We start from the raw sequence: 18,923 nt of genomic DNA on the forward strand, positions 1-18,923 counted from the left end.
CTCCTAAAGATGCTCAGCGTTGCATACAACTTGTATGAAAAACTTTCCTATGCTGCCTCCACACTTTCCACTTAGGTAGACTGATTTTACAAGGTATAACACTGAAACCTGATATTGCATTTTACTGGTTTAAAAATAAATTGATCGAAACTCCATTTTTTCGGGATCTTTTTTATTATACAAACATCATTTTTATTGTACTTACATCTTTTTTATTATACTTTTACTCTAAACATTAAATTTTATACTTTCATTTAATTCTTTATTTTGTGAAAATAAACAGGTTTTAGACAGCAAAACTTGCATTTACTTTCCCCCTAACACATCTCATAACTACGCTTGCCTGTGGGGGGGAAAGGGGGTGGCACTAGGGAGTGAATCTTGTACGTTTTCTGGGGGGGGGTAAGAAAGGATATACAAGAAAATTCTGTCCTGAAATTTGAATAAAATCCCTATATTGAATTGTAATCAAATATGTATGTACCTAAAATTTACAAAAAGAATTGTAAAATGCGGTTAAAAGTAATTTCTACATTTAACCCACTCGAGAATGGAAGAAAGCACTCCCTCAGGACGGGTGCTGTTGCACGCAGATTGTGCTTACAAGCTGGGGCATTTTTCTCCTGGTAAGCCTAATACGCAATTTCGGAAAGTACACATTACATAACAGTGTTCATCTATTACACAATAATGGATAAAATGTACACTTTATGTAGAAATGAAACCATTTTGAAATATGTTATTAAAGATATCAATTTCAATCATAACAAAAAAATTTTATTAAAATAATTGATATTTAACAATAAGAATATATTGTATTCTACTATAACTGAAAATACCTAAATTAAACACTAAATGTTGATACAATATAAAAAAAAATATTTACACTTAACATTATGAAATACTTAAAGAATATTGTAATAATTAATATTTCAAAGCAATATGAAAAATCTCAAAGCATGGATCAATGCAGAGACAGATTGCATTATTATCATGCATAATTTCAACCATGCATGTCTATTATCATCTTCTAAGTCAGAACTACTATGAAGAACTCCAATAATTTATAGCTTTTTCACTGTCATCGTCGGAAAGATCCATAGATGGATTATTTATAACTTTAGAAATTTTCTCCTCAGAAAGACAGCAAGGTCTTTTAGCCATGGCTACACAAGTGAAATCTAAAAGTAAAACCCATGCTAGAATATCTCCCATAAAATCCCATCCTAAAATAGAATCGAAACTATAAACAAACACTTCAAAATGAGCTAAAAGACCACGCGTTTCCCTTTTTACCCGCTAGCACGTGTTTACAGTCAAGAAAATCCAATAAATCACAGACACTTGACAACCCCATTTTGACTTCAGAGAGAGAAATACTAATGTACAAGCACAATCTTTTGAATGGAACATGGATTAGTAATGCCATCTGTTAGTAAATATTTCGTTCCAAAAGCACGACGCAACCGTGCGGCGGTCGTCCCGCTGTGTTAGATTTGCCGTAAAACGAGGATGCGGCATTAGACTTTGAAGGCACCACCTAGTGCTGGTGCATATTTGCAGCATTCATCCCGAATGGGTTAAAACTTAGCAAACAATGAAACGAGCTAAATGAAAGCACGAAGGAAATGAAGTAGCAAAGGATGAGGTATCATGTTATATATGCCAGTAGATTCTTTTAAAATGCATTGCAGACTTTGTTTTATTGTGCATCTTTGTCATTAAAAAATAAAATAAACCTGAAAGTGTTTGTTTAAATTCTTATATTTAATGTTAATATCAATATTAAATTAATTGAAAATTTTAAAACCCTATTTCCACAACATCTTAAAGAAATACACATACTGAAGTGGCAAAAGACTAACATGCCAAAATATGTAATTAATCATTTGAAAATTTTTGTTCCTATGCTTAAGATTCTGTTGATATTAAGTAAAAAATATTGCAAGAAAAATAGGATTAAACGTAATAACTGCCCTGTAACAGATTATAACTATAGATATAATAATAAGAAAATCAACTCTTCATATAAAATGCTAAGAATGTGGATAAAATAACATTAAATATTAAATTTCTTAGCAAACATTTCTTAAATTCTGTTGTTGTACATCCTAAACCAGAAATATATATAAGCACTATATAATTTTTTTCCATTTCATTTGTATTTTAGTGTAAACAGAGTTTAGAATTTTTTAACAAGAATGCATTAATTATTTTCCTTTTATTTTTTATTGGAAAAATTCATTTGGCATACATCCAAGGATCTAAAACAGATTAATGACATATACTGAGATACCACTGTATATAATAATAAAATAAAGAAAACCAAAGAGCATTGTATTTCCACAATTTTTAGCATAATTTCTTTGAAAATAATTCTGTATGACAAGGATAAAAAGAAATATGACTGTCACAACTGTTTCCATGTTCATCTTCATAAAGGAACAAAACTTCTTGAGTCTGAAGTGATGGAAAATTGCTTAATATTTTTATTGTTTTTGTTTAACAGCAAGAGAAGGAGGATTAGTATAACTGTAAAAATTTCAAAATAGTATTAGAGAAAAATCTTAGTTAAAAAAAATCTCCAAGCTGCATATGAACCAGGGATCCTCAACCATTTTTGCTTGATGCACCCTTTCTGCCATTGCTAGAAGATCATTTCCCTCCTTCCATTCCAAAACTTGGAAACCTACATATACAGTGCCTGCTGCTTATTAAACTCGCTGTGTAATAAACTCAGCTGCTTATTGCATTCAAATTTCCAGGAACCAAAATAAGAATATATTAATCAATAGGTAAACTGTGGTTTATTAACCCTTTGCGGCATGGTGGGTCAATATGTGTCCCACCTAATTAATATTTATTTTCTCAGTTAGCAATTTCCATTAGAAATTTTCTAATCTTTTAAAAGTAATCGATTTTAGTTATTATTTTTCTCAGTAGATGTCACTACTATACCAGGGCTTAAGTTTATAAGCAAAATATATTCAAAATAGGATCACAAGAGGGATATCCAGGTAACTCGCATTTTTCAATATTTAAAAATTTTTGGTATACAATTTAGGATATGTATGATTCTTTTTAATATTCAAAGGTATTTTATTTTCAAAAATATTAATTGGATTCAATATTTTATAACATTAATTTTACAGTTGAAATAAGTGGGTTAAAATTTGTCCCACCACACACTTGAATTTCTGCTCAATAGATGGCAGCACTCACAATTATTTTTTTCTTTTCTTTTTTACATCTACTTTTTTCGTGATTGCGCACGTTTTCACATCCATTGTATGCTCTGATGTGCTAAAATGTCTAGAAAAAATTAACAACACAGGAAGCTTTGGATCTTTTTGCTGAATTGCCATCCGATTGCTACTCAAATGCTTCAGATGTCAGTTCTGATTAGATGAAATTGAAATCCAGGAGAGAATAACTGAGGTTGAAGTTATTGCAGAAGAAGAAGAAAGAGAAGTAGTTATAATTTGTTTCGCTTTTTAAAGACACAGAGCATCTATGCATGTGGCACTGTAAATATGAATCGGAAGTATCTACCCAAAAATTTAAAAGAAGACAAATTTATGTCGAGAGGAGATATAGACTTTTCAGTTATCGATAATTCAATTTATTGCATAATATGGAAGGATAAAAGATCCATTTCTATCCTGTCTTGCTTGGAAAAGGCAACTGAAATGAAAGAAATTAATAGAAAAGAACGAGATGGAAAAACAAAAAAAGTACTGTGCCCAAACAGCATTATTTCATATAATAAGAATATGGGATATGTCGACTTATTTGATCAACTGAAATTACTATATGAAATAGACTGCAAAAGCAAGAAATAGTGGCACAGGATCTTTTTTTACTTTTTAGATGCGAGTATAGCAAACGCATTTATTCTTTTTAAGTTTGTTCGTGAACCCGTTCATGATGTAAAAACGATGAAAGATTTTCGTCTCTCAGTTATAGAAGGTCTAATGGCAAGAAAGAGCTGAAAAGAAAACTGAAATCCCCAGTTCAAATTAAAACTAAAAAACCGTTTGTACAACCAGAAAAGAGACTAAAAAATGTAATTATTAGATCATTATTAGATTGTTAGTTAATATCTTACTAAATAAGTTCAAAGTTGATACCATAATTTGCAATATTGAAATTGCCTTTTTAGTGATTTAATAAGTGGTGGGTACTGTATACATTTATGTACATTAGATTAAAATTATTTTGTAATGTGTTTCATAAATTAAACGACAAAAAATATAGAAAATGTTGGTAAATGCCAAAATTTTAATAATATTAGTGTTCATATTCATAACCCAAAACAAAATACTTAACAGCTAAATAAAAGGCTGACCACATTCCCCTCTAAAACTATGAAATTTCTCCCATGGTTGGGAACCCCTGATCTAGACAATACATGTACGAATTTTGTAGTTCTTTACCTGTCTTGGCATTTTGAAGTGTGTGCATAGGCAGACTGTTTCGTTATTATAGATAAAAATGTGAATACAACTTGTTCTTGTTGAAAAGTTTAAAACTGTTATTAAGAGAGGCACATGACATTGTAACACTAGCAAGCAATAGGCTCTTAAAATTTGTGAGATAAAAAATATCTTATTCTGTATAGATTAGCTGTAGCAAGGCTGCTTATTAGTTTGGCTGTTTTGTATTGTAACAAGGAAAAAATACTATGTCTAGAAATAATTCATGTCTAATCATATGTAATTGTACAGAAGCTGTCTGCACACTTTTTAGACAATTTTGCTTTGCTGTAAAAAATTCTTCTGCTTGGAAAATTTTTTTTAACTACAACTATATTTTTGAAAGTATAAATTATCGTCTTCTACTTGAAAGTTTTGTTTTCATGCAAATGTCGCTTTTAAAGAAGCAATGGATGGAAGCCTTTTTGTTTTCTTTCTGAAGAAAATTATTCAAATCTAGTTATTAAAAAATGTTCTGAAAGTCATGCTTTTTTTTTATATCTAAAGCTACGATAGGTAATATTCTCAATAGCAGAGGGGAAAAAACATCAAAGTTTAGATTCAAGTGGGAAAATTGTTTCAAATACCTATCCAAGGATAAAATGGAATGTTTCGAATGTTGCAAAAGTAAGATCTTTTAAAAAAATCCTCCGAATCAAAGGACAATTGCAAAATCAGCAACTAAATAAAGTGATCAATGCTGATGAGAATTTTTAAAAGGCGAAAAGACATAATATGCATTGTCTTCCTCCGTGACATATTGCTGAATGCAGAACGCACTGCAGAATTCTTTATGAGAAACATTTATCTGGATAAAAATGGAGAAATATTGTCACAATAGACGAATCTTGGGTGTACTTAAATGACTAAAAATAAATAAAAAGAGGTCCATTTATTATCATCAAAGAGGAGACAAAAATCTTAAACATGGTTCAAGGAATCTAAAAGTTTTTATGATTGTTACCGTTTTTTCATATAACACCAAACTAAAAATAAAGAGAGTGGAGAAAAATGTTAAAATCAACTCCATATATCAAAAACCTATTTTATATCCAATTTTCAAATATGAAATACTTTCTCTTTATACACAGCATGATCAATCAGTAAAACTGCATCAAGACAAAGCAAGTAGCGACACATCAAAATCCACTGTTTATTTCCTGTGAAAAAAATGGATAAAAAAAAAACAGGTATTAAGGCCATAATCTTCTCTCCTGTCTGTGCTAAATATCTTCATTTGTCACCAATGTATTTTTGCACATTTGGCCTCTTAAAAAGTGGATTGCTCAAATGTTGACCTACAACTTCCTTACACTTTGGAAAGCTGTTTGAGACCAATGGAATAAAATACCTTTTCTGATACTACAAAAAGCTTTATTTTCTTGAAAATTATGGTGTATAAGGATAGTGAAAAATAAGGGTAATCAAATAGAACGTTTAAAACATAAAAATTTTAGGTAAAATATTTCTGTAATTACAATGAAAATCATCTAAAAAATGTGCAAACAGCCTCTGTAAAACAGACATTTTAAGTAAAATGTAGTTTTACTTATAATATATTAAATCATTCTGCATTAAGTTTCAGAATAGAACAGAATTTATATTTTCATAAAAAATATGTGAAATGAATAATTTAGAGGAGGGAAAATACTTACAGTTCCAAATTGATAATAATGAGGTGCTAATTCATAAAGCCATGATGGTTCAATAACTGTTACGTCTCTCATATATTCCTTAGTTGTGTGTAAAACTTCATTAAAAACAACCCTAAAATAAATATGGATTAGTATATTGCAAAAGATTAACAGAACAGATAATTCTTGAGAAATGAATTAGCTGAAACTCCTGTTTTTACCATTTGGGTTGAGTTGTTAGAGAAGTAACTGATTCTGGATGAATGTAGAGAGTATGTTCTCCTCTGACAGTTTTATACACACCAGTATAATGTAAGAAAGCAGCATTTGCAAAAAAGGCAGACACAATACATTTTCGTAGAGAATCTCTATCCCCTGGAAAAAAAAAATAAAATAAAATAAAATAAAAATAATAATAATAATAATACCTATCTTACATTTAATGTAATAAGGAGGATTATTTCTTAATGAATAATGTTCTGTAAATCATTTCTGAAGTTGAATTTAAAGTTTTTTCATGATAGTCTTAGATAGTCAGATAATAGTCAAAAGATTAAAGATTTGTGACAGTCTGATCCCATAATTGCATTTAAAACTGAACGAATTACTGGATGCATTCATGCCAAAAAATTTTTTCGCCTTTTCTAATATAAGATATTGCATTAAATTATTTGGTATAATATTTTACACATATATAGTTATACATTACAGTTACTACAGTTAATAATGTACAATACAGAAAATACTAAATTTGATGGCAGGTGTTTTAGATCAGCAAAGCTCAAGACAGGTTAAAAGCTGCCAAACTGCTCAGAGAGTTAAGCACCAAAGACTTAAGAGTTCATGAGTACTTAACTGTAATTTTTCTTAAACTAAAATATAAATTCTAGCAGGTAGAAAAAAAAACAGAAATACACATTAATGGAAATAGGATTTTAATACTTTTAATTATAAAACTGAAAGGCAAGAGGAATTTTAAAATTGTACTGACCCAAAAAAATGGCAAGTTATGATTTAAAGTCATAAAATTGCTGCATATGTATGTAATAAATGTACACACAAAGAACAAAAATGGCAAAGTTTTTTTACATTGGAATTTCACACTTTATTTAAGGCATTATTAGATCCATGTGTTAAGAATTTTATCCACATATGTATATAAACCAATACCTCGAAAAGATGGCTACAGTTTCTTTCTTTCTATTCCTTTTTTTTTTTTTTTTTTTTTATAATTTTCTTGTGATATTAATTGTAGATATGGAGGGAAAAAACTCCCCATCCTCCAGAAGAAAAGATGATTTGGGTTGCCTGATGAAAAATGAAAGAATGTGTATATATTTACAACTGCAAATTTTCTCAAATTGAGGTAAAGAATTTTACAAGAATTTTGATAATATGCATGGGAGAACTGCAAATATGAAATCTAACACTTTATGATTCCTTTAGGAAGAGAGCACATTAAAATACAAAGTTAGATACAAAAATGAGTCTCTTTTCTTTCTTTCTTTCTTTTTCTTTTTTTTTTTTTTTTTAAGTCTACATACAGATATTATTTTATAATGGGAATTTATTGAATTCAGTTTAATTATTTGATTAAGCATCTCACAGTTATATGGCCACACTCTACCTCAGTTTTGATCAACTAAAAGATGGAATATGTCTTCGCATACCAACAGCTGTCTTCAATTGCCAACAGTCTCTCAAAGGGACTTCCAGATTGATAGATTTTGTGTCCCCATTTTATGTACACTACTATCGCAAGTGTCTATACTTTATTTGAGATTTTAACCTGAGTCCATCAGCATGGGAACTAGCTTTTATCAATCACCATACCTACCAATTAGATTAGCAGAACAGATAATTCTTGAGAATCAACTGAAGTTATTAAATAATTCTTGAAACTGAGTCAGAAGTCCTCTTGAGAGGTTGGCGATAGGGAAAGAAGGATAAGAGGGCCTTGGCCTCATTCCTCAATAGATTTTCCCTCAAAATTATGGCAGAGCTAGGCAAATTCCTTGATATCAAAAAGAAATCATAGAGGTCATACACGATTGGATAAAAGTGGCCATCTCATGAAGAAGATTACAAAATTCAATGTGCAGTTCAAGGCATGTAAGTTTATTAAAGTGTATTTAATGTAATACAACATGATTTGAAATAAATAGAAAATTATACGTTTAACACATATAGTTAAATCACAGTGTAATCAGAATTTTAAAAAGGCCTCAATTGCATGAAAGGGCAATTTAACATTTTATATACTTCTATAAATTACATTTCATGAATAGTTCAGACAATAAAGTATTTTTCTTAGTTGTTCTTTTCAAAGATTTTTTTCCGATATTAAGATTGAAGTGTAATCACAATCTGTTATTTAGAAAGAAAAATATCTGGCTGTAATGAAAGTTTTCTGCCAATAAACGTTTCTAATAAAGTTAGGGGAAAAAAACAAGAAAGCAGTACTTTTAGTGTGGGTAGTAATAACTAAAATCTATGATTTTCTGCCAACATTTCTGTACCAACTTGGTGGCAGTGAGTCCAAAAACAGATCAACCTCATTTTGGACATCTTGTACCGAATGGAAGATAACACCAGCAAGATGGAGCTGCATATGTAAAAAAGGGTAGAAGTCCGAGAGAGAGATGTCGGGGCTATATGGTGGGTGTGGCTAAAGATCCCATTCGAGTCCATACAATGTTCAGCTGGTGAATGCAGACACATGCTGTCTTGCATTATTTTGATGGAACATTACCTTTTTGCGCTGGTACTCTTTGTTAGGCAAATTGCACTTTGCGACACCGGGTACACACAAACCACCTTCCCAGCCTGTGTTATTGAAGTAATCCACTTTTCATCACAAGTGGTGATCTGGTCCATAATTTTGTTCTTGTGTTGATATTCGAGCAGATTACTGCATACCCGAACACGTCTGTCTTCATCTGCTTGAGTCAGCTCATGCGGCACCCAGTAATTAAACTTGCACATCAAGTTTATGTGATGCTTAGCGAGACTAATGGACATTGCAATAACGTCTATGTCCTTAGTAAACTTTTGAATGGTTGCATACTGATCTTCTTCAGAAGTTCTCTTATTTGGGCTTCATCAACATCAGCAGAGCCCTCTGCTTCTTGTATGTCAGTCCATGTTTTTAAACTTTTGGTATCAAACCTTCACAGTGTCATATGATACATTAGTACTTAAAGCTGTGCACATGATTTGGTGACATTCTGTAACTGATGTTTTGCAAAAGAACTGGAAGAAAATAATGGTTCTAATCTGGTAGTGTGATAGTTCCATTTTAGACACCTTAATGGTTTTTTTTTTTTTTTTTTTTTTTTTTTTTTTACAAATTTCACAACACAGTGCTTTAAAGTTTCTTTCTTTCAAATGTCAAAAATAGTAGGACAAAATATGATTAAACATGCAAACGTGAACTGTTTACACAGACCAATTTTTGCAGTTGCAGGAAACTTTCATTAAAACCTGATGTGATTTTAGACAAGTTAATTTCTGCCTGAATGTAAATATTTGGTTTTGTAATGCAGTATGCCTTTAAATATGAAATACCTCACTAACAGGTGTTGAAGTTACTGTATTCCTAGATATTTTTTAACAACAAGCTATAATTTCTACTCCATAATTCCAAATATTTGTTGAGGAAACAAATTTTATGTTTACATGACATGAATCTTACATTTAAAAAATCTGTATAGTTTTAACAGATTTTTTTTTAATATTAAGTCAGTGATAAAAATTTAAACATAATAACTGATGCAGTCAAAAAATGAAATCTATTAGAGTTGCCTATTCTCTCAATAAAACCAATAGACTTGATATTCGAGTAAGTCTCTAAATATTCCAGTTTTAATTGTATTTGAATTTAAATCATCTTTTTCAAATGTAGTTTTAGATCACTTGGTCAAAGTGACCCCCCCCCCAAAAAAAAAAAAGCCTAAAAGCTTTCCGATTTTACATTTACCTAAAGAAGCTTTTTTTTTTTTTTTTTTTTTTTTTAACGTTTTGTGTATTACCTTTATTTATTAACTATTATGTTCTTCACACTTAAAAAATAAAATTCAGTTCAACAGCAATGTTGCAAAATCATTTTAAAATCAGGATATCTTTAAAATTGTGCGCTGGAGATACCCCCGTACAGTGTTGCCATTGCTCTCCTTGAAATTGGTGAGTTTGGTAATCAAAAATTTGTGCTGGAGATAAATTTTTTTCTCACCCCCTGTACAGTGTTACCATTGCTCTCCTTGAAATCATTGAGTTTGTTAATTAAAAATTTGTTAAAGTGTTACAAACTATGAAATCGATAATAAAACAAATTCCAAATTAGGGCTTTCAGATGCTCATATTTGGTGGAAGATTACGTTATTCAAAATTTGATGGCTCTAGGTACTGTTGCTATATCACAATGCAAGAAACATGCACACATTTATGCAGATTCTTCATTATTTAATTTTTTAAAATATAATACAGTGCTCTAATATTTGGTGGCAGCAGTTTGAAAAGTGAATGAATATCTATAGTGAATCGATGCAAAATGCCAAAACGAAATTAATCCTTCTGGGAAAACTACCCCCTTTTGGACTTAAAAAACCTAAGATAATATTGTTGTTATATCTTAGTGAAGCAAAATTGTACAAATTCCAAGCCACACATAATTTTCAGTATAATTTTTATTCCATATAAAGCTGCTTTATTCCATTAGATATTTGCAGAGGTTTTTCTTTATGACTTGGTTTTGCATTAGTTTAAAATTGTACCAAATTGCAGAAATAAAATTAGCCAAAAATATAACTTAATATTCATTTTTTTATTTTAAAATTTAATTTCCTATATTTTACATAAAAAATATGTTACAAATAGTTTTATAATTTAAATTATGCATTACAAAGATATCCACTGCATGTACTTTCAGAGAAGCGGCAGTTCTTAGCTTGGGAATCTCACCACTTTCGTCTGCCGTTACAAAGAACTAAGTCTTGTATTCTTGCAGGAGGTCTTTCCATCATAAGTAGGCATGGGTAAAAATTTAAAACTGTCAGAATTGCTTCCTGCTGTCGCTAGAATTTCTTTGAGCTGTCACCTTCTTTGCCAACAGCAGACACTCTATAATTTGGTTTGTTGTTCGACAGTAGAAATGCTCTCTTCAACTTTTGGTTGAGAGAAAAAATTCTTTCTCTGATTTGTCATTTGACAAAAGTAACTCTTTCTCCGATTTGTTGTTCGACAGAGGTAACTCTTTCTCCAATTTGTTGTTTGGTAGAAACTCTTCCTTCAGTTTCTCTAACTTTACTTTCAACTGTGTCTATTCCACATTCAATAGCCTCAAATTTGTTTTCTATTATGCAGATAATTTCTTTTTTCATTCCCTCCTGAACTGCTTCAATCTTTTCTTGAACAGCCTTCATCTCTTTTTTAATGGAATCTTGGCCAGGGTCCATCTTTTCTTTAACCGGTTTCATCTCTTCTTAATGGAGTTGACGGCCCCTTCCATGTTTCTTGGAATGATCCCTCATCATTGGCACTCAGTCATACTTCTGACACCAAAAATTCTTGTGTGCATACAGGTTCGTAGTGGACTGAATGCACATAGCACTGATGATAACTTTCTAAAATTTATTTTTACCAAAATAAACACTTCACAATTCTGGAACTTTCCACAAGAATACTCGTACAGCTCTTTACAGTATCACAATCAGCTGTTACACGTCAAACTACTAAGAATATTAAATACAGTCAAAAGTCTTTAATCCGGACGTCCATAATACGGAATGATCTATAATCCGGACCTCAAAGCTACAAACTTTCTGCGCATGCGTGTAATACCTTTACGCATGCTTTTAATATGTTTACGCATGTGCATTTAATGTATAACTGACGGTATAAGCTAAGCTAAAAAAATCTATTTCAGTTAATGTTGCAGATTGCGTTGTTCCTTAATCTTCGAATTGGATCTAGCTTATTATTTTTTTGCAGACTGTTAGAGCAATTTTATAGAAGTAAGCTTGAACTTTCGATTATGTCAAATAGAATTTTCGATTCTGGAGCTGCCAAAGGATCTACAAAGCGAAAGCATGTTTCGAAGTCCATTAAACAAAAAGTGGAATTGCTGCAAAAAATGGATAAAGGCATATCCTTTGTTTATCTAATCATTCCGAAATCTCTTTATCAATTTCACGCTGCACTTCGGCGGGGGGGAATGCTGCGGTGCGCAATGAATTGGAAGTTGATCTGTCAGCACTATCCTTATCTTCAGGGCAGATGTTTTTATTTTATTTGGCTTATAATTCCTTACTAAATGCAGTGTTTCATCTCGATGTACTCCGATATGATTTAAATCAATTTCCTCGTCATTATAAATATCACGAATACGCATAAAATAGTTTTCTGGTTGCAATTTTTTAATTTCCACTATGTGTAATATATGCTTTACGCATGTGCGTGTTGAAAGACATGTTTAATAAAGTAAACAAATAAATATTAAGCTTTTTTTTTGTGTAAATTTTGATGCCCTTTAGATCAAAATTGCTCTTTATTTCATACATTACAATTTCATATTTTTAATTGTATAATTTCTGCATGCCATCTTACCAGATTTAAACTGATGATCTATAATCCGGAATCGCTGAAGTTCCAACGAGTCCGGATAAAGACTTTTGACTGTACAACACGATGTAAAGTGCATCTAAATAGCAAAGCTAGCATAGAGATATCTCAATACTCGGAGCTCAATCTGAACTAAACAATAACTGAGATACTGATGCTGTCATCGTTCTTATTAGTTTTCCCCCTGCCAGAGAAATCTCTACTTACTGGAAGGCACATTAGAGCTGGATACAGTTACAGTTATACAATGGATCAATTACAGTTATTCAGTTACAATACCCATTACAGTTATACGGGGACCAGACGAAAATGTCGCCAAGTTTGGAGACTTTTGACAATTTTTGATGCCAAATTTAGCAACAGAAATTAGTTGCCAAAAACCATCACCATCATATCTTCCCAATTTAGCGAGATAACCATTTACTCAACGTTAGATTTGCCCCTGTATTCTTACTTCTCTACCCAAACTGTACTTCTTTAGGCATGCATGTCTCACTACACACACACAATGAAAAAAAACAATCACCCTATAATTTCACTAAAATTATGTATATACAAAGTTTGACAGAATATTGTTCCGTTAAATTTTCTCTTGCTTCTATTGCACACTGATGAAGTTAAGCTGAATTATATTAGTCATTTATAACACTTACACATATTTTCCATAAATGCTTAAGACTTAGCTGAATCCCAAAAAAATAAACTCCCACATTACTTAAGGCTTATCTAGGGTCAGTGCTGCACATTTTGTAGGACAATATGGTTCCCACAGGTCCAAAATTCTGCTGCCAAGCACCTTCCTAAATTCTAAAAATGTTGTTGCCCCTAAATTTTGCATCTCGGTGCCTTTTGTAAATTCTAAACATTTTTTCATCCCTTAATTTTGTTGCCCAGCGCTTCCCTAAATTCTAAAAATTTTGCCTCTCCTAAATTCTGAAAACTGGTGCCAGAGCTGGTGCGGCCTCACCGGTTAGCTGCACCACTCACCGGTTAGCCGCACCAGCTCTGGCACCGGTCCTGGACTTATCTGAATAATAAATCAGTTATTCTCAATTCAGTAGCACTAAATGTAATCTTTTGGCCCAGGAAAATAATTTACAAAATCTACTTTTTGCATATGGAAAGCAATTTTTCGTCAATACACTCATACTTAGCAGTGAAGGTAACTGAAGTCTGCAATCATTGCCAAGTGCTATGTCAACAGAAAAGGTTACCATGATCTTTGATATTCAGTTACTAATATTTAAAAAAAAGTTTAAACATCATTGCGTGAGTCATTTCTCCTGCAGAGTATTGATAGATATGCAGTGATGAATACAAAAAAACTAACAAATAATGACTTGTTAGGTTGGTGTCAAAGTGAAATTAAGAATCAAAACTCTCCACACATTTAATTATAAAAAATATCAAATGGAAAAACATGAAGCATAAAAAAAAAAAAGAAGAAGAAATAGGTTGCAGGTGGAAGTCCAGATTTTAGATCATTCTGTATATTGGAGATCTGGATTTTGAACTTTGTATTATGTATATCTTTAAAATCCCGTGAGAATAATAAATCAAAATTAGATTATGAAAAGATTTTCGAATGGGAAATAAACATACCAAAATTAAATTATGAAAGGTTGCAAGATTAGCTAATAAACAAATAATAATAAATCAAAATTAAATTATGAAAGGAAACCTGGAACATTCTACACGACTTTACTAATATATATATAACCTTAATTTAAAATTTTTCAACCGCTGTTTATAGTATACACACACACACACACACACACATATATATAATAAATTAGGGAGAGTAAGCAAGCTACTATGAATTTCTTCAACAAAGGTTCTCAAAATCATAGCATTGTATATGTTCTATTTTAAATGAATTTAAGGTCTTAAGAATTTGCTCGTTGCTTGATATCATCCATTTGCAATATTGATCTTTAAAATCAAAATTATTGATAACATCTCGAATGAGATGAAGTTTTTGTGAAATTAAATCTTCATTTACATACGATAAAAAATACGTAAATCAGCTTTATAATTTAATTTAGCGATAGCATTTTAATTCCTCTTTTTTAATTTGGTTATTTCTTCTTTACTCTAAAAAAATTTTAAATAATATTTCTGGAATGTGTCATTTCTAGATAAAACTATGTCACAGGGTTTGCATAATGCTGATGACGTAGCTAACTGGGAACTTGAAATCAAAATTTAGAAAACTGAAACCCTTATACCTAAACCAAAACCTTCCTCTTTAGTAAGCTGTCATATTGGATAAATGAGCACTTTGCTTGTATCTCTGTTGCTGTTTGGACACAATTTTCACTGTGCTGTTTTCCTATCTCAATACTATTCAAAAATACAAATGTTCACTTGGCACTCTAAACTTGAACCTATCACAAGGCACGTTTAGAGTGCCAAGTGAATTGTGGCCATAAATGTGAATTTAAATAAAAATGAAATTTAATCTGTCTCAACTGCCAAGTGTCCTATTCATTATGGATTAGCATTCTAAGCAACCAGAATTCTTTCCTATCAATATAGATCTACATTTTATATCAAACAACATTGATATGTCTTGTCTACTTTTTTTATCAAATATATATATAGTAAGTAAGCAAAAAAGCTTAAATGGACTTTAAAAATTTAGCATTATAATTGCTAAGACTGTACACCAAGTACCTGTTGCTTATTAAACTCACTGGTTAACAAACTCGGCTGTTTATTACATTTAAATTTTCAGGAGCCAAGTCAAATATATATTAATCAATAATAAAACTGTCATTATATACTCATTGCTTATTAAACTCAGATTGGTGAAAGACCAATTCTTCAGAGCCCAAATATCCTACTTGTACCTATTAAAGCTTTTTGTAGCTCATCTATTCAACAAATTGTCATACCTGCCAATCTCTAAAGATAAAAATTCAGAAGATTTCTCCAAAATTCAGAAGAACATGAAGAATTAATATCATGCTTTGATATTAAAAAATAACAATTTATAGAAATAGAAAAAAGAAAATTGTACTTATATTAGTAAATCTCAATTAAGTAGTAACTAAAAAATTTATTAGGAAACATAAAACAAGAACTTAATGTTACACAAAAAAGTTATTGCAATGAATTTAGAGTGCATTTTTTGGCCTTAGCCAAAAATTCTTTGGAAAATTTCCTGTCATAACAATTAGTTTCCTCATAACATTTAGCAATTAAAATGTTTTCTAGAGTTTTTGGTGAATTTGAAGATCGAAACATAGTTTTGTGTTTCTTCACAACACTGAAGACTCTCTCGCACTCAGCATTACTGTGTGGAATTACGAGAATAGCACATAAAACTCTTGCTAGTCTATCATATTTTGGTGTTACATCAGCTCTTTTTATTCTTTTTAAGGTACCAACAAGGACATCAATTTTATCTTCTCCAGAACTGGCAAAGTCTTCAAACTGTGCAGCAGAAAATTGGTTCTGTAGTTCATCTAAAGCATTATTATGGCATTCATTTTCTTTAATTGTTAACAAAAATGGAAATTTATCAATAAAAAAACGAATCTTTTCAAAAGATGAATTTTCAATTAGTTTCAAATTTGCCACTTCAACATTTAAAAGCTTTTTCTGCTGCCAAATTAATTAAGTGGCATGGGCATCCAATAACAGTTAATTCATTTTGTTCTTTTTTGAGGAAAGAGGCTACACCCTTTTTGTCACCCACCATGACATGAGCATTATCTGCACCAAATGAAATGCAGTTTGATATTGGGATGTTAAGTTGTTTCAACTCATTAATTACCAAAGAGGCAATATTTTCCCCCGTAGCGTCTCCATTTAACAATGGAAGACACAAAAGATGAGTTTTCATTTCATCAGAAACATCACAGAAATATGTGACAATGATGGGGTAAAGCTTCCAATCGCTGTCGTTGCTGCCATCGATTGACACCGAAAATGCTGAATTCTGGAGTGCAGCTATCGTTTTACTTTGTGCATCGTAAGCAATTTCGTTCACAATAGAAGATGTTTTCGTGCGAGCACAAGCATATTTCTGACCAATCTTGGAGTCGGGAAACATCCGACTGAAAATTAAGACACAATAACACGCCGAATAAATACTAATTCAGAAGACAAACAACAAAAATCAGCGTTATATTTACAAAATTTCCACAGGACTAGTTTCGATGGTTTTACCGAACCACCATCCTCAGCTGCAAAACCGCAAATGAACAAGATAGGAAAAAATGATTAGATCAGATAAGAAAGCCTGGACAAGAATAAGCAAGTGGCACCATCTGTTGGTAAAACCAGAACTAAAACATAATTTCTTTAAAGGCCGAAGGCAAATTTGGATTGGAATTAGGATCGTTAACTAGAACAGAAAGATTTTTATGAATGTGAAATGCCTCTAGAAAATCCAGTTCTCCAATGGAAGATGTTTTTTGAATAATTTTGGCAGCAGAAAAATTGAAAGTGTGATTTTCGGACCAACAATGTTGCGCAACAGAAGACTTCTGTGTTTCCTTTTTTCTAACATATGCCTCATGTTCCTTGACGCGAAATTCTCATCTCAACACACTAAAAGGCACACTCTTGTTTTAGGAGATTATAAAAATTCTGTTGTCATTCCCTTCTTTCCATCAATTAGCTATAAAGTTGCACATATTTTGCAGAAATTTAACTTTCGGGTTGTTTATTCTCCCATCAATAAAATTCCGAGTTCCATACTTAAGGACCCCCATTCCAGATATGAATTCCTGGGTTATTTATAGGATTCCTTGCCAGTGTGGTTTAATTTACATTGGCCAAACTAAGAGAGCCTTAAAATTTCGCGTCAAGGAACATGAGGCATATGTTAGAAAAAAGGAAACACAGAAGTCTTCTGTTGCGCAACGTTGTTGGTCCAAAAATCACACTTTCAATTTTTCTGCTGCCAAAATTATTCAAAAAACATCTTCCACTGGAGAACTGGATTTTCTAGAGGCATTTCACATTCATAAAAATCTTTCTGTTCTAGTTAACGATCCTAATTCCAATCCAAATTTGCCTTCGGCCTTTAAAGAAATTATGTTTTAGTTCTGGTTTCACCAACAGATGGCGCCACTTGCTTATTCTTGTCCAGGCTTTCTTATCTAATCATTTTTTCCTATCTTGTTCATTTGCGGTTTTGCAGCTGAGGATGGTGGTTTGGTAAAACCATCGAAACTAGTCCTGTGGAAATTTTGTAAATATAACGCTGATTTTTGTTGTTTGTCTTCTGAATTAGTATCCGACTGAAAAGTTGACCGGCGTGATTGGCAGCGCTTAGCGGCACGTTGTGTTCGATGAGGAATGCAGTAAACAAACACTCTGCCAAAATGACATCGGCATCCGAATTCGTAGCCGAATTTGAAAAAAAAAAAAAAAAAAAATCATCCACTTTCTTCTTTGATGTTGTTGAAGCCGAAGCATTAACTTCATGCTTTTTAGACTTAACGTGCTTCACAATGTCGCTTCTTTCACCGTGACTTATTATGAAGTCACACACGCGCACGTTCCAAAATGCATAGTTATTTCCTTTGAAGGATTCTTTAATTGTTGGGAATTGTAGGCTGACCGAAAATATTGAGAATACGTTTTTTTTTAACTCATTTCGTAACAATGACGTATTAAGAAAATTCGTAGCGCCTTCAAACAAAACAAAACAACAACAAAAAAAAAAAAACAGAATGGGACAATCCACGTTCACTCAGTCCGAGCTGAGTAATTCCCTTGCTGCTGAAGCGAACGCAAAAAAAAAATAATCTGGCGCCCACAAAGGAAAGAGAGAGAGAAACAAGTTCAGCGCATTGGATTGGCTGGTTAAGCGGCGAGTTGAGAGAAACCGCAGGTTACTGGATTCGAAGTAGTCGGTAGTTGGCTGTAAAACACGATGCAATTGGCAAAAATCGCTGAAATGGCGAAAAATTCTAAAATTTCGACAAAAATCACTGAAAACACTTGAAAAAGAAAAAAAATCGTAAAAAATGGATTACAATCGTAAAATCGTAAAGACAAACGCATTTTCGTAAAAATTACGAAAAATTCGTAAAAGTTGGCAGGTATGAATTGTGAATCTTGGTTTTATTCTTCAGGTATGTAATACTTCGATAAAATGGATTTGAATGAAATTTTTTAATCCCCCACTCCTTGTACCTTTGAGACACTGCTTTTGGAGTTTTTCTGCACTGGCTTT

General features: G+C 31.8%; 1 protein-coding gene across 6 annotated transcripts in view; it reads right to left on the reverse strand.

The window, feature by feature from the left end:
* The window catches only part of LOC118202617 (putative ATP-dependent RNA helicase DHX35), a 109,298-nt gene that overhangs the window by 1,200 nt on the left and 89,175 nt on the right, over window positions 1-18,923 (reverse strand). For all 6 annotated transcript variants that reach the window (XM_085827584.1, XM_085827574.1, XM_085827578.1 and 3 more), the window contains 2 exons: window positions 6,331-6,484; window positions 6,131-6,242 (listed from right to left, as the gene is read on the reverse strand). In XM_085827584.1, the coding sequence (XP_085683710.1) occupies window positions 6,131-6,242; window positions 6,331-6,484 (266 nt within the window). The remainder of the gene's footprint in view (window positions 1-6,130; window positions 6,243-6,330; window positions 6,485-18,923) is intronic.

This window comes from Stegodyphus dumicola, chromosome 1 (assembly GCF_044657685.1).
Source record: "Stegodyphus dumicola isolate Sdum_Otavi_A_Nest chromosome 1, ASM4465768v1".
Lineage (NCBI taxonomy): Eukaryota > Metazoa > Arthropoda > Arachnida > Araneae > Eresidae > Stegodyphus > Stegodyphus dumicola.